The sequence below is a fragment of the Chinchilla lanigera genome, unplaced genomic scaffold, assembly GCF_000276665.1.
Source record: "Chinchilla lanigera isolate Chin_1 unplaced genomic scaffold, ChiLan1.0 scaffold00037, whole genome shotgun sequence".
Lineage (NCBI taxonomy): Eukaryota > Metazoa > Chordata > Mammalia > Rodentia > Chinchillidae > Chinchilla > Chinchilla lanigera.
Genome location: NW_004955438.1, coordinates 14,472,872 through 14,490,525, shown reverse-complemented (window position 1 = coordinate 14,490,525; position 17,654 = coordinate 14,472,872). Strand labels below are relative to the sequence as shown.

Here is a 17,654-nt window from a genome sequence, read left to right as displayed (position 1 = left end):
TAAAAGAGATGCACCACTTTTAAGATCAACACATGACCACATTACCAAACTAGAAAGTTTGCTGCATTTAAATTGTCCTAGAAAATGTCTATAGATAAAAAAAATCTTAGATCTGTATTAGGTCACACAGTATAATTTCCACTGTTATTTAGAGGAAACTGTAACACACTGGAAGTTATTGTAAAGGATTCTTGTGTAGCAGCTGAAAGGATAAACATTAGAATGCTTTTATTGTACATCAAGTGGCATGGTAAAAGCACCAATTCACCAATAATCATCCCTGTGACTTTGAAAAAGCCATTTAGCCCCCTGACAACAAGTTTCAGTGTTACATAGCCAGGCAGAGTGGTGCGTGCATGCCTAGAACCTGAGCTAAATGCTGAGGAAGGAGGATCCCTAGTTTGAGTTCTACCTGAGCGACTTAATGAGACTATGGCTCAAAAACAAAAACAAACAAAGACTGGGGAAATGGCCTGGTGATACAGCAATCCTGGGGTCCGTCCCTCGGTACTGCCAAAAAAAGAAAAAAGTGGAAGCGATACAGAAACTTTAGGGCCATAACGTAGTGCGAAGTATATGAACGTGGTGCTTTCTTAAGACAACATTTGAAGGTGTTTACTAGTGCTCCTCTTGCTTTGGATGGTTTCTGTCCTTGACCCTGGACAGGGTCAGTATTCTGTCTTATCATCCCCGAATACTGAAGAACATATAAAGTAACACCCACGACCTACACAGGGTCATGGTCTTGCTGTTGGAAGCCCTGGATTCCAGAGGCTGATTTCTTAACCACATCTACAGAGTAGATGGAGATCTGCTGCTCTGCCTCCCAGCACCCGTTCTTCTAACTTCATAATGGCCTCTCAGATCCTTATAATTTTCCCTGTATCTAATCTTTATAAGACTGATAAGGTACAATCTCACTAGCCATCTAAATACTTTTGCTAAGTGCCACGAAGTTGGCACTTAGCAAAAGCCAACACAGGGCTAGATTCCCTCTTGTCTAATGTAGACGGCTCATTCCCTTGGTTGTGCCCTGAAAGACTGTTGGGCCTGCTGCCTGACCCCAGGGATACCTGGGGTCACTGTCTCAATAACCCTCTTTTACCTTAAGATAGTCAACTGCTTTTGCTCAAAACTGAAGCACTTTAATAGAATAGAAAAAGCTCTACATACTGTAATGCCTATTATGTGAGACAACTGCAGGATCAATGACAAACTGTATGCCTCAACTGTACATGGGATAATAAGAGTAGCTATACAGCCCGCAATCACGATGACTGGGACGATGCATACAAAGTACTTGGCATGGCATCTGGTACCCAGAAATACTCACAGCTACTGTCATTAGGGGCTCAGGTATTTTTTTTTCTTTAGGGAAAGGGCACTTAAGCAATTACTCCCATTAGGTGAGCCAAATCTCCAAAATGGAAATAATCGTGGTCATATAATCCATTTTCCCACAGGTAGGAGTAAGTTCTAACAATTACTGTACATTGCCTACATTTGTTATATAATTGGACTCCATCCTGAGCTTACCGAGGCACCATTTGTCCAGGGGCATGATATTATTCCTCCCACTCCAAACTGTTCAGATTGAAGAATAACTGACTGTTTAATAAAAGAACTTCAGTACTCAACATAGTGCACTTGGTCCTGACACTCCTAAAACTTAAGAGTTAAGGGGGTGGATGAGCCACATGATGAAGTGACAAAGTTCTTTTGCAAGGACAGTTATAAAATAATATTAACGCATTATTTAAGATCCTTAACGGCTAATGTGTTCTGGCTTAGGGAGCATTTTGGATTGAGATCACTACTATCTCTCCTTCATTTTCATACTTTCCTCCACTAACCCCCTCCACAGTGATTATTTGTCTGATGCTTGCTTGAACATTATGCACAAGGCCTAATTACCCAGCAGAAAGTAATGAGGGGAACATTTAAACAAAATAACCATGAGAAAACTCCAAAGACTGTATACAATCTCCAAGCAAAATCCTCCAGAAGCGGGGCCTAGTTCACCATTGCTAGAGCACGGTAAACTGCAATGTGTGTGCTGGGCGCTCCCAGCTGAGACAAAGGTGTCAGCTTCAAAATATCCACTACGAGGTGCACTGGCAGGTTATGCCTTGGATGGGGGAAGGGAAGAAACTCAACAATCTACAGGGGCTTGGAGCAAGGGATCTAGCCTGTGGTCAAGAAATTGGTGAATCACGTGGCCAGTAAACAATCAAGGACTATGGGGAGTCCAGTTTTTAAATGTAGTGTAAAGGACTTACAAATATGTGAATGCGAAAAATATGGAGAGACTAGGATAAGCCCTGTGAAGTAAAAGTGGAACCAAAGAGTAGTGTGAACTTGTGGTTTTTAATGTACACAGACAGACGAGGAAACAAGCATAGCTGCATGTATTTCCACATTTGACCACTGGGAAGATGCAGTAGTAATGATAGCACGGCAGCAAAGAACACAGCCAAGTACCCAGGTCTTGGTTCTAAATACCATTCTTCACTAAAGTGAACCAGGACTCTTTGGAGGAAATGTCTGACTCCACGATTAGGGTAGGGAAAATACAAAGTGAGCCTGGAATATCTCGGGGAGCCAGAAACCTAAGAACATGGGGATGTGTCAAAAGGACCCTGCAGTCAGCCTGAGAGTGCTCCCACCTGCCAAGTCCAGCACAAGAGGATCATCAGAATAAATCAGGAGAATGCGCAGATAGAAAACATGTTCTGTACAGAAACACAGAATAAATGGGAAGTAGAATGCTAATTAAAAGTAGAAGCAAGGTAGAACTGGAAAATCACCATTTGGCAGTAAGTGATTCAGAAGAAAATCACCAACTTATGCCAAAACCAGAGTATAAAAACTTGAAGAAAATCAGGATGTTGCCACAGTATCAAAGTAGCTCCTGACAAAATGCCCAGTAATATATAAGTACCTGTAGCAATCATTCCACTGTGGACATATACATATCATGAATACTTTCAGTTAATATCAAAAGGAAAGGAAAAAGTAGAAAAAAATTACTATTACCTGCACAGTGGAGAAACCTGGAAGAGATCATAACCAACTGTGATCACCACCAGCAATAGAAAAAAACTGACTGTCCTTTCTGATACAATGCAGAGACACAGCATTACTTCTCTGGCATTCCTACCCATAATTCATAAGCTGAACCACATCATTAGGAACCCTCAGACAAAAAAAAAAAAAAGGAACCCTCAGACAAAGCCAAAGTGGAGGTTATTCTACAAAGTAACTGGCCTGCACTCTTTAAAAATGTCTTGATCATTTAAAAAAAAAAAAAAGAAAAAAAAACCAAGAAACTCCTCCAGACTGAGAAAGATTAAAGGAAAAATTATAACTAAATGCATACATCAGCCTGGATAGGATCCTAGATCAAAAAGTAGTTATGACATTTAAAAAATACATAATTGGTAACATTTGAATGGGGTTTGTGGATTGAACAGTAGAAATTTATGTGTTGATTTCCTGATTTTGATGGGTTATTGTGGTGATGTAGGAGAGTATCCATACTTTTTAAAAGATACACAGTGAAATGTTTAGGACTAACGTGACATAACTGCAACTTAGTATCCAAATGTTCAAGAAATTTTATATATAATGTTAAGATAAATATGGCAAAATATTAACAGGGAACTTAAGGGAAGAATATATAGCATACTTTAAACTATTTTAACTTCTCTGTAACTCTATCTCAAAATAAAAAGCTTTTAAGATCAGTACATATGACTGCTTAACTATAAGGAATTTATTACATTGGTTTTTATATTCCTGGAAAAAATATCTCTACGGTTTGATTAACTTTGGTAAAAGTATCCAAAAGAATAGTTAGTTCTGCTTAATAACTAAAATATGCCAGGGGCTGGGGATTTAGCTCAGTGGCAAAGTGCCTGCCTGGCAAGCACAAAGTTGTGAGTTCAATTCCTGGTACCAGAAGAAAACGAAAAACAACAACAACAACAAAAAAATATGCCAAGTGTGGTGGCGCACACCTGTAATTCCAACATTTGGGAGGCTGATGTAGGAGGATCATTGAGAGTTTGAGGCCAGCCTGGGCTACAAAGTGAGTTCAAGGGCAGCCTGAACTACATAGTGAAATCCTGTCTCAAAAAGAAAAAAAAAAAAAACAAAACACGAAAAGATGACTGTAAAATGCATGTACTGCAAACATGTACTAATAAAATAAAATTTTTAAAAATTACAATGCACAGTGTTCTGGGGCCTTATTAAACATCCTTTCCCCAAGTTTATCTCCTTGAAAGAAAAAATCATATATACTAAGTCACTGAGAATTAAAATTCTGTACATTTCAGATTTTTCACATAATTTAAAATTATTTACACAGTCTCATACATTTGTGACGGTTGATTGTGTCAGCCTAATTTGGGAGCTGCCCAAGCTACAGGTGGAACACACTTCTGGGTGGGTCAACTGGGTGTGACCTTGGGTACCATCTATAGCCCTCATCCATCGTCTCTGGTACTATTCCCCTACTGCCATAAACTAAGCAGCTTTGCTCCACTACACCCTCTGCCATAATGTTGCTGCCTTACAACCAGCCAACCATGGACGGAATCCCCTGAAACTGTGAGCTATATTAAACCTCTTCCTTTAAATTATGGGTGTCAGATACTGTGTTCCAACATGGGAAAGCTAATATAGTATTTATGTTCTTTGATACAGAAATTTGAAAGGTCAGCTATACCATGGCCTATGGCCAAAGGTGGAAATTACAGTACTGTGTACTTTTATAATTTTTGGTATACACACCACTACTTTTGAATTTGATATTAAATGATTTTTAACATAAAATTTGCCTATGGTAGCAAATGTCTGTCCTTCGGAGGAGTTTTAATTTTTTTCATCATACAATAAAGTGGTAATGGCATGTTGAGCAAAGACCATAATGTACTTCTGAAACAATTATATTTCTAATAAGCTTAGGAAATGAATTTGAAGAAAAAATTCCAAAAATTTTAAAACAAGGACAGCAGTATTCTTGGAATAAAGCTTCCTACAGTGATCTGTTTGAAGGCCTCCACTAGTATTGAATGTACAAATAGTATATTTTTTAAAAGAATATAACTGTGTCAAGTAAAAAAGAAATACTACAAACTGGCTACTAAGCATTAATACTAACTTCAGGAAGTGGGTAAGTGCTTACGAATCTTTTGTATATTCTCTGCTTGAGATTATTGCTCAGCATTAAACGTTTGAGTAGGGGGCTGAGGGATACACCTCAGTGGGAGAGGGCTTGCCTAATATGCGAGAGGCCCTTTGTTCATTCCCAGTATGGGGGAGGGGTAGGATACATGGAATCCATTAACAATTTCACATAAAAAGCATACACTTCTGGTTCTTTTCAAATATAACAAAGAGAGATTTAAAACTCTCCAGCCTTCTATTAGGCCCTTTGGAATCATTTTGACTTCCAGAATTAAAATGAAAGGAGCCTGAATAATGAATGAAAAGCATCAAAAAATGAAGCCGTATGTTGGGTGGGTGGAAATGAAGACAAGGAGAGCTGATAAAGTGATAGTAGGTACCTTCACTTTCAGCAGTCTTGATTTTTAAATTTACTTTAGTAATTTTGGGTATTTTCCTATAAACACAACTGAAATGGTTAAAGTGACAGAAAAATTTAAAAGGAGGGGAAAAAAAGCCCCAAATCTTTCCTTGGATCCAGTGCAGGTAGGCAGATCTACGTGTTCCCATTTTAGTTCCCACTGTTATCTTCATGTAGTCATTCTATACCACCCTAACTTATGTGACAACCAGTTCATCAACATTTTAAAGAACAACCTTGTGATACAACTGTAGAAGCTTTTGACCAAAGAAAAGTGCATGCTATAGTTACTTTCTCACCTTTACTGGCCATGATATAGAATAGTAATCAATCTTTCTCAGCATGCTATTGTCCTAAGTAACAGCTGCCATTCTTAGGACAGATGAAATGAATATAAGCCAGGAACTGCAGCACCACAACGGCAGAGAAGAGACTGGATGGACAGAAGCTTCCAATCCAACTCTGCCTTTCACCCGCTAGGCGATGTCAAGCAACTCCTTCCTGTTGCATAGGCTCACCCTTCAAAACGAAAGTGAGTAGGCTGAGCTAGATGAGCTCTTTAGTCACTCTCAGCCATCACATTCTCTAAGATTTTTTTAAGCTGTAACAACTGCCTTTTCCCCTCTATCAGAAGTGAGTGAGCTTTTTTGTAGAAACTGATCAGCTATTTCTAACACTCACACGGATATCCATGGACCCAACACATATGAAATAATCTTGAAATGGGGCTGGGGATTTAGCTCAGCGGCAAAAGCGCCTGCCTGGCAAGCGCAAGGTCGTGAGTTCGGTTCCCGGTACTGGAGAAAAACAAAAACAAAAACAAAAACAAACCAACACAAAAAAACCGAAATAATCTTGAAAGAACAATGCTGAACTATTCATACTACCCGACTTCAAAACTTCCTACAATTTAATCAAGATGCCATGGTACTGGCATAAAAACAGATATACAGAGATCAATGAAACAACTAATTTGCACCAAGGGTAGCAAAATAACTCAGTGGGGAAATAATCTCCCTCATACCATCAACAAAAATTAATTCAAAGCTGGGCATGATGGTACACGCCTGTACGCCCAGCCACTCGGGAGGCTGAGGCAAGAGGACCCAAGCCAAGGCTAGCCTGGGATAAAATATCTACCTACATATATACATAAAAAATATATATACATACATATACATACACATACATAAACATGTACACATACATATATACAATTTACATATATATTTACTTACATATGCAAATATGTAAGTAAATATTACATATGTATTTTATATATATAAATTATATACATATGTTTAGTATCTAGAACATGTCTAAAGAAACCTTATAACTCAATTATTAAAAAACTAATTTAAAAATGGAAAAAAGGATTTGAATAGCTATCACTCCAGAGAAGACAGCTAATAAGCACATGAAAAAATACTTGCCATTACTGATTAGAGAAAAATCAAATTGAAAACTCAACAAGATACCTCTTCACATGCACTAGGATTGCTAAAAAAAAAAGGAAATGTCAAAAAGAATGTGGAGAAAGTGGAACGCCTATATATATATATATGAATACTGGTGGGAATGTGAAATAGTACAATTACTTTGGAAAACAGCCTGCCAGCTCCTTAACTGATTAAACAGAATTACAATTCAATTCTTTAGATATATACCCAAGAAAACTGAAAATATATATTCAAAAAGGAAAAAAAAAAAAAGGCTCATGCATGCTGGTCAAAGCAGCATTCTTCATAACAGCGCCAAATTGGAAACAACCCAAATATCCACCCACTGATGAAAAAAGAAAATGTGGTATAAATATCCATACAATGGCATATAGTTCCACCATAAAAAGGATGCTGACATATGTTACTATATCGATGAACCTTAAGAACAGTATTATGGTAAGTGAAAGAAGTCAGACACCAAAGGCCATACGTTGCTTGATTCTATGTTTATGGGAAATCCATAGTCAGAAAATTTAATGTTTGACAGGGGATAGGGAGAAGGGAAAAGCGGGGAATAACTACTAATGAGCATGGGGTGCCTTTCTGGAATGATGAAAATGTTCTGGAATTAGACAGTAGAACAATGACTCCACAACTCTGTAAACACACCAAATGAACTATACATTCAAAAACAATGTATATTTTATGGCATGTTAACCACACCCCAACTTTTACAAAGGTGAATGGCCCTCCTTAGAAAACTGACTTCCTCATTTCCTCACCAGAAAGTCAGCTACTGGGTCCTGAAAATATACAAATAATTGCAACAATACCCAATATGTATAAACCCACTGCAACAAACATTACAATAAAATTTCTTTTCAACAAAATTATTTGCAGGTATCAGTTGATAGTCCACAAGTATTTTTTCTTGCTTTGAAACAATAAAGATCTGGAAGTTTCTCTGAGTTTGTTTTACCTCAGAGTCGCTAGTAAAACTGGTATTTTTCTAAGTAACATGCTAAAACAAAGGTCTTCATTTTAGAAATGTCAGGAACATTGTCATCTCTTTAGAAACAAAAGTATTGATCTTCCAGTGACATTTAACATGGCAATCTTTACGTGCTTGGGGGCGGGTTATTTATGTATTGTTTGTTTGTTTAGCATGTTATGTTGCCCAGACTAATCCTGAACTTGATTCTCCTGACTCAGTCTCCCACGCCTTGAATTACAGGCATGTGCCACCCACCCACTACAGCTCGGTACTGTAAAGTTTGATCATTGCTCATATGCCAACAGAAAGGGAAGGGAAGGGAAGTTTTTCAACATTGGTATTGTGATATAATATGTAAAACCAAGTTTGCAAGATACTTTAAACCATGAAACAAATACACTTTCTTTCTCCTGGGATACAGAATTTTTTTTTTTTGGTACCGGGAATCAAACTTATGACCTCACACTTGCCAGGCAGGCACTGTGCCACTGAGCTAAATCCCCAGCCCCTCCCGTGGGATAAAAACAGAATTATACGGCAGCAGAAGTTTGAGACAAAAATTTTTGAGGTGCTAAAAAGAAAATATACCTTTTCTATTCACCTTCTGAAATACTAGTTTGTGTATGTGGTTTTCAGGATCAGGAGGCTATAAACTTTGTATTAGTATTATAATCCACAACAGAAGTTCTGTAAGCATTTGAAACAGAATGAAGTATTAATTCTATTCTGATGTCACTGGGTAGAAATATGCACAACTCCACAGAAGTTAACAAAGATTGATTCTCTTAAAAATGCTAAGTGTAGAGAGGGTAAGCATTAAGGTATGCTGTGATTAAGCTACCTTCTAAAAAATAATAATAATCAACAAATTAAAATAGGGCACTATGGTTTTCATTGACTAAATCCAATGAAAATTGCATATTTTACTCTTCAATACAAATCGTTTATACTGTATCAGGGCAGCAAAGATGACCTTATCCAATTTAGTTTTTTGCTTTGGTTTTTAGCAGCATTGGGGACTGAACCTAGGGCTTCCCACATGCCAGGCAAACACTCTACCACTGAGCTACATTCCCAATCCTTTTTGTTTGGAGAATGTTTTGTTTAGTTACGCAAGTGGGTCTTGCACTTGTGACTCTTGCCTCAGCTTCCTGAGTAGCTGAGATCATAAGCATGTGCTACTGTGCCCAGCCAATTTCAGTATTATTTCTGTAGTAATGTATATAAAATCCAACCACTGCTGCACTCACCCTAGAAGAGAGCAAGCCTAAGAGAGGAAAACATTTACATTTTTTAATTAAATTACACTGCTACTTTATAAAAAAAAGTGAAGTTCAACATTTTCCTTAAAAATACAGCACTAAAACAGTTTCAAGTACAACAACCCAGCTGACAGTTGTGTCTAATATGTACATAGAATCCTTAAGACTAACACATCAAGCAGTTCTTTTGGATGACATATATCATGGTGCAGTAATTCAAATCGAACAAGAAAAAAATCTTAAGAACAAGAAATGGGAGAAATAAAAATTGATTCCTGGACAAAATACATAGTACCTCACATTAGCATGAATCACAGGGAACTATAGGCGTAGAACAGATACATACCATGTGAAAATATACACTAGAATTCAAAATAACCATAGCACATATACTTTTTTTTAAATACCTAATCTTCAAAAAACTATTATATCAGTTTAGTTTTGTTGTAGCACATCTTTGTCAAATAATTCTCTTTTCATTCCAGAAAATACAAGAAGCTGTTTGTAAGAGGACATGCAAACATGTTCTCTAAGGCCATGAACTGGTTTGCTAAGTTGCACTGTATTATTCAAGTAAAAAGCCCTTCTAAGGCGAAGGTGTGTAAAGGAAACTGGCCATCTTTCATTCTCAGCCTGTACACTTGTTAGGTCCTCTGTCACTCTGAAAGCCAAAAGGCAGGGTGCTCATTCTGAGCATTAGCAAAAGGGGTCCTACTCACATTTTAAATTTTCCTCCCTGCTACCTTTCTTTTCTTCTGACGCTGGGCATTAAAGTCTCAGGCCTTATGCATGCTAGGCAAGCATCTACCACTGAGCTATATTCCCAGCCTTCTATTTACATTTTTAAAAATTTAACACATGTTCAGTTTTTCTGGTAGATTCTTTTTATATGTTATAAAAGAAAGGAGCAAAAGCTTAGAATAAGGTAAGAACCCTTTTTTCTTAGAAAGGTCAAGCAGATACTTCTTGACATCATGTCCTTTACACGATGGCATACTGTTCATATAAAAGGTCTCTTATCCTATAAAAATCTTGACAAAGACAGCCTTCTAATCCAATGCGTCCAGTTTCCGTCTAGAAAGCAAGTTTAAGAAAAAGAGTTGTTTAGTACATTTGCTATTCATTAATATGCAAACATAATAAGCAAAACATAATAGATTATAATTAGTGAGATATAGAATGCTGATTTATCAAATATAAATATTCAAGTAAGGAATTTTATATAGACACATAAATGTCAGAGGATTCAAGCAATAAAAATTTACCATAAAATTATGTATCATTTCTTGCGAGTCACACTTCAAGGTCATCATTATAAATCTAAATTATTGGTTTTCAATTGTGTGAAATAACCAAGCAAGAAAGAATTCAAACTGACAAAATATATGAAGGACGTGTTCAATTCAGTCCTTATTAAAAAAGAACTTACTCTACGGACTGCTACTTGATTGTTGCAGACAAGTACACCTCCTACAAATTCAGCTTGAATCCCCTCCCGTAAAAGAACTTGTTTGAAGTCTGACAGTCTTGGTTCATTCATAAAAACTGACTGATGTCCAGGAACCTTGGGTAAAGTCAAAGGGGAAACAATAATTTCAAATAAAACACCATACACAAAGTGGTACTAAATAAACTGAAGCACTGCATGATCGCTGAGATATTTTTTATTACTCCCCCAAGTCCTTTGACAGATTATATCAAGACTGTAAATCACATTCCACGTTTGTTATTTTGGATTTTACCTCGTTACTTAACATTACAAAGCCCGTCACAATTTTCTGATGTTTCACAATTTTATTAGTCACGCCTCCTAATAACAGAGATGTGTGGTAACATGCTGTTCACTCACTCACTTGCTAGAAGGTCAACTAGAGTGCCAAAGGGCAGGACTGAACCACAAATTCATTTTCCAAACCCTAGGCCTTTGCTTAGTTCAGGGGATAATTCTTCCCTAATCCCATTTCCACTTCCCGCTTCCCTCACAGTGGATGCAATAGGTGCCACAGGTTTAGAATCAGGAAGGTAAAGTGGCCCTTGCCTAATGCTGTAACTCTGAAATTTCTGAAGAGTGCTAGCTTTCACACAGAGAGAAAAGAAGATTCTCTAATTCATCCTGCCAATCTCAAGAGCAGTACTACAAGGGAATCCAATGCAAGTGTCAGATTCATAGCTGTGCTAGACTACCCTTAATGCGTAGGGCTCTTACAGCTCTAATACTGCTCTAAATTTCATTACCTGAAATCTTTGTCAATTAGTAGTTCCCCCTTAAGAAAACGTAAACGAATACCAGGCTAGAATTATGGCTATATCCAATCAAAGATTCTAACTGTATCAAATCCAAAAGTGATTTAAATTACCTGACAACATATAAAATGGAATGCAAGAGTAAGACATTCTCAGAAAACTATAAATCTGATTGGAAGCAGGCAGATCATCCTCACAATCAAGCTTAATATTTAAAAATCCATGCTGAAAGCTGGAGGTGGTGGCACACACCTGTAATTCCAACACTTGAGAGGCTGAGGCAAGAGGATCTCTGAAAGTTCAAGGCCAGCCTAGGCTACACAGTGAGTTGAAAGCCAGCCTAACTACATAGTGAGACCCTGTCTTAAAAACCAAACACCACACCAAGCCAAACCAAAACAAACCCTGGCTGAAAAAACAAAAAACCATTCTATATGCTGAAAGATTTCGTGGAGGTTTCCTTTAAATTGTTATTTTCTAGCCACAGAGTTTGGATACACACACAGGAACACAGGAACACGTCAAGAGCAATCTTTTTTTTTTTAGCTGCAGTAGTTGACACAGGGTCTCGCTCTGTAGTCCAGGCTGGTTTTGAACTAGATATGTAGCCCAGGCTGGCCTCAAACGCACGATCCTTCTGCCTCAGCCTCCCAAGTGCTGGGACTGCAGGCATGGGTACCACGCCCAGCTTGAGTAATCTTTTTTAAGAACTCTGAAAACAGCCTACATAAAACATACTTTAAATGGTTACAAACATAGAAAGAAAACCAGAAGGAAGACAAGGAGGAGACTGAAGAGCACAGGCTTTCCTACCTCGTGAGGCGGCAAGGGCTCCAGAGTAGGGATGATCTCACTTTCTTCACCTGTTTCTTTCTCATCATCTCCAAACAGACTTTTCATGGCCTTTTGTTGCGCTATGACGCTGGAATCGGAAGGAGCATCCACTGGCATTTCTGAGTCTTCTCCATCATCCTTGAGCTCCCCTTCTTCTAAAATTACTCCCGTGTCCACTTTGGAAACTCTCATGTCTAAGACACCATCTATCCACGCTAATTCAGCATCTTTTGCCTTACAAAACTGAAGGGAGCTGACAAGTGAGTCTTTTAACCTCACCTGGATGTGCAAAAGGGAGAGGGAGAGAGGAAACCGAGAGTATAAATTAACAAATTATATGTGGCCTCTCACTGTCACTTCCTAACTCTGATGCGAGGGTTCAAATCTGAAAATCTTCCACTCATCCGATCCTTGCAACAGCCTAGAAGATCATCAGGGTCCTGGTCTACTTCCCAAAGCAGAGGCTCTCAACCTTGGCTGCACATGGAATCACATGGCATTGTTCTTTTCTAGCGTGAATGCCAGGGTGGTGCCTATAGCTGCACTACTTCGAGTGAGAATGAGCAGAGCACCCGCTGATGCTCACGCGCCGCCACGCCGGCCTCGCAGCAACTCAGCCTCTGGTGCTGGCGGACTCCAGAGCACGGGTATTCCACGCCGTTTCATACCTCCTGTCTCAGAATGTTGCTTCCTCTTGCTCTACCCGAATAATTTTTTTGCCTATTCAGCGCTAATGCCTTTTTTTTCCAGACATCACTCCTATCTTCAACTGTCACTATCTCCCACAACCAGGTAATTGTTCATCTCTCCTCTACTAGTCCTGTTTTCTGTAACTGTCGCCTATTTGCTCCAGTTAGGAGAAGAACCTTCACAACCGTAAATTTCTTTGCTAAACTTTGAATTCTTGAACAACCATTATTCCCCTGTACAAATACTGTTTCCTCTGCCTGGAACCTTCTTTGCCCTTTTCTTTCCTACTCTAGCTGTCTTCACAATTCACCTAAGCATCCATCAGGATTCCGCCTAGTTATTACTTCTTCCAGGAATCCTTTTTTTGTTTTTGTTTTTTGTTTTTTTTTGGTTTTTTTTTCCGATACCGGGAACCGAACTCACGACCTTGCGCTTGCCAGGCAGGCACTTTGCCGCTGAGCTAAATCCCCAGCCCCCCAGGAATCCTTTTTTAAACCTCCAAGTTTGGCTCAGGGTTTTGTCTTTGTACGTTTATGGAATCCTACACTTTCTCTATCAGAGATAATAACCAGACTTGGTGGTGCACATCTCTAATCCCAGCACTCAAGAGGCTGAGGCAGGAGAATAGCCATGAGTTTAAGGCCAGCCAGAGCTACATAGTGAGTTCAAGGCCAGCTTGAACAACATAGCAAGACCCTGTCTCAAAAACACATACCAAACCAAACTAAATGAAATGAAATGAAACAAAATGAAACAACAAAAAAAGTATAACCAGAAGGGAAATGCTGCTCTTTGCTGATTACAAACCCCATGGACTCTCAGCTCTGCCAGGGCAGGGAACCGTGTCCATCTCACTCACTCCCGCACTCCTGATCTGCAACATAAAGTGTTTAATTCCTTACGGCTAAGGTGGCAGCTGACTTACCTGGTAGATGTGTGTTTCACTGGTGGCATCAACTGTTTCATGCAGCTTTGGCATGTACACTTTAATATCTTTCCCGCCAAATGCACGGCAGCACTCTGCCAGATCTTGACTGGCCTCTGGTGGGCCGTGGACAATTATCAGTTGGCGTGGTTTCATCTGATTAATGATTTTTTTAATGGAATCTCCATCAGAGCGTCCTTCATAGTCTATGTAAGTAACCCTGGCTCTGCAATTAGACACGATTATTTGAGCTTACTTTTCTGATAATTCCAAAGCTAAGCTTTTTTAAAAAATGGCTTTTAACACAACGCTGGAAAAACTGGCTTTCCACATGGTGAAGACTAAAATTAGACCCATGTCTATCACTACGCACTAAACTGAAGTCAAAATGGATCAAAGATCTAAATATTAAAACAGAAACACTCAATCTACAGGAAGAGAAAGCAGGCAAAAATCTTGAAGACATAGGAATAGACAGACAGTTCATGAACAAAAACCAAACTACACAGGAAATACTTGAAAGAATCAACAATTGGGATCTCCTCTTATTGAAAAGTTTTTGCACATCAAAAGAAATAGGGTAAAAAGAAAACCCACGAATTGGGAAAAAATTTTAGCCAACTGTCCCTCAGAAAAAGGATTTCTATCTAGAACATGTAAAGAATTTTTAAAAATTGGGCCCCCAAATTCAAAGACCGAATCCAAAACTGGGCATTTGAGATGAATACACACACTTCTCAGATGAAGAAGTACAAATGGCGAATAAATATATGAAAAAATGTTCAACATCATTGGTCATTCAAGAAATGTAAATTAAAACAACACTGAGATTCCACCTCACTCCAGAAAGAATGGCTATCATCAAGAAATCAACCAATAACAAATGCTGGAGGGGATGTGGGGAAGAGGAAACCCTTCTTCACAGCTGGTGGGAGTCTAAACTAGTGAAATCACTGTGGAAATCAGTGTGAAGATTCCTTACAAAACTAGAATTAAAGGTCCTACTTAACTCAGCTATTCCCCTTCTGGGTATTTTTCCAGAAAAACTGAAAACATTGTACCACAGCAATATATGTGAACTCATGTTTATAGTAGCATGATTTGTCATAGCTAAATCTTACAAACAACCCAAATGCCCATCAACTGGTAGTATTTTTATACAATGGAGTACTACTTAGCTATAAAGAAGGATAAACTCGAGGACTTTGTAGATAAATGGATGCAACAAGAGACCATACTCATAAATGAAATAAATCAGTCTTGCATGCGTAAACATTGTATTGTCTCCCTAGTATAAGAACCTGAAAGAGTAAATAAAACCTGAAAGGTGCGTTAGATATTGTGAAAGGGAAAGAAATTGCTCAAAGGGAAGGAACAACTGGGATGAAGGAAAGGAGAAAAGAAAGAAGGGAAAAAATCTATATGTATATAAAAGATAGCTGGGATAATTGTACTGCTGATGTCTACTGGTTTATTGAAAGCATTATTGCTAATGCTTAATTTTTTTTTTTTTGATCAATTTTGCATGCTCCCATCCGGTAATCTGAACAACTAATTTGAAGACAACAATATGCAATACAACAACCATTGTTCAATTCCTACCATCTTGTTTAGTGAAGCTCTGTATCGTTTCTAATGTATTTTAAAATTATTTTTTATTCTTTTTGTTTGATCAATCTTGCATTCTTACATCTGGTAATCTGAGCAACTTCGATGAAGACAACCGTATGTAATATAACAACCACTGTTAATTTCCTATCATCTTATTTTGAAATTCTGTAATGTTTTTATTGTTTTTGTGTTGTTTTGCTTTTGTCTTTGCTGTTATTTTTTTCTCTTTAAAATAAAAAATGGCTTTTATCATCAGAAAAAAATTTATACAATATATAAAATGAGGACTTGAGAAAAACATGTGTTACACTTTCAACATGAATTATTTATACCTTAGCTATACTTGAGAATATATAAAATGTATCACTGAGAAAATAAACCAATTTACTCTCTGATGACCGAAAAAATTTCAAAATTATACTAAGTAGAAATGCGGGGGGAAGTTTCTAAGTAGAAAGGGAAAAAAGGGTAGCTATTAAGAAGTTATGAAGATATTAAAACTTCAATTAAATTTTCTAGACAGTAGGGTATTAGTGAAACAAGCAGTTAGTCAGAAAAAATGAAAACTTGCAAGGTGCACTATTCTCTTCTACCTGCTACAAGACTTAATGAGAAGGCCAGAAACATTTAATGTCTATCTCCCCTCCCCCTTACTACTAACTCAACTACTTGGACATTCAAGTATCATTAATGAAAAGAAAATACCACCATATTTCACACACCCTTTCATGGAAAAAAAAAAATTAACCTTAAAAGTATAAACTTACCAGAGGATACTGAGAAATTTCACTTTGAAATAATGTAAGATTTTATATTGTAATCTATTTTCCAAATGCAACAAAAGCAAAAGCACTTACTTTATTTCAATAGATTCTGTTGTAGAAATACACTTAGTTGGAACATCAGATAAATCCTGATCCATGGGCTCATCTCCATTTGTCAAACCAGATTCTAATTTACTTTTTTCTTCTTCAGTAGCTTGAAGTTCTGGCACTAAGAAATCCTCTGGTCTAAATAAAAAGTCTCTAATTAGAAGTAGTAAGAAGCAAGCTAACATTATATAACATATACAACTAGTAGGTAGCATACATTTCTAGACTGCTCACAAATTTCAAGACTGAAATACACATTTGATCCCAAGCCAGTAAGTGTCATAGTATCTATTGTCAGATGACTGTATGTATCATGTAGTCTCATGCCCACTGAAGAGTGTTCTTCATGCACACTGGGTAGACTAGTTAAAAGGCCCCTAGTGAAAGACGAGTGAAAGGTCATTAGAAAAATTCAGTGGCTATAAGAAGTACTTTGCAATCTGGTACTACATTCTTTTCAAATAATTATTTTTTGTCAATTTCTATGGTTTCCATTGCCATGAACAACACACCTAAGAACTCCTCTCAGCTGTCCTTTAGGCCTGTAATTTCCTTTTTCTCCAAAGGAAGATGATTCTCCATTTGCACATTTTTGAGAACACAGATACAAAATTCTTAGTTTCTTCATAAGCCTTCATCTTTATTTCAGTGTACTATAACATGTCTTCCCATTTTTATTTCCAATATCAGAGCTCTAACTAAAAGTAAAGTCGAAAATTTGTTTTAAAAATTCTCTCTAACCTCCTGTAATTGTCTACGCCTCACTCCCAAATCCACTCTACTCCTCTGAGAATCCAGGCATCTATTCTTCAACATCCACATTGCTGCAGCAGATTTTTACCTTCTGCAGTCCAATATCTCTAACTGTAGTTTACAGAGTAACACCAGCAGTAGCAACCGCTTCAGGGCCATTTATTGCATGTCAGGTTCTATACTAAGTGCCTTAAGAACACAACCTTCAGGGCTGGAGGTGTAGTTCATGGTAGAGCACGTACCTAGCATGCATAAGGTCCTGGGTTTGACACCTGGTACAACCACTACCACTACATCCTCCCAAAAAAGAAAAAAAAAAAAAACCCTCATGTAATTCTTATCCCTATTTTCAGATAAAGAAACTAAAGCTAAACAGAACTGTCCATGTGTTAAACAGACTGGCCAATGGTCAAGTGGAACTGCAAGCAAATTCA

At 37.8% G+C, this 17,654-nt stretch overlaps 1 protein-coding gene across 15 annotated transcripts in view; it reads right to left on the bottom strand.

The window, feature by feature from the left end:
- Positions 1-7,522: 7,522 nt before the first annotated feature.
- Positions 7,523-17,654, bottom strand: part of Cpsf2 (cleavage and polyadenylation specific factor 2, 100kDa) — a 33,684-nt gene continuing 23,552 nt past the window's right edge. For all 15 annotated transcript variants that reach the window (XM_005390313.2, XM_005390318.2, XM_005390319.2 and 12 more), the window contains 5 exons: positions 16,453-16,605; positions 13,985-14,210; positions 12,349-12,648; positions 10,721-10,855; positions 7,523-10,365 (listed from right to left, as the gene is read on the bottom strand). In XM_005390313.2, coding sequence (XP_005390370.1) covers positions 10,273-10,365; positions 10,721-10,855; positions 12,349-12,648; positions 13,985-14,210; positions 16,453-16,605 — 907 coding nt within the window. In that variant the 3' untranslated portion in view covers positions 7,523-10,272. The remainder of the gene's footprint in view (positions 10,366-10,720; positions 10,856-12,348; positions 12,649-13,984; positions 14,211-16,452; positions 16,606-17,654) is intronic.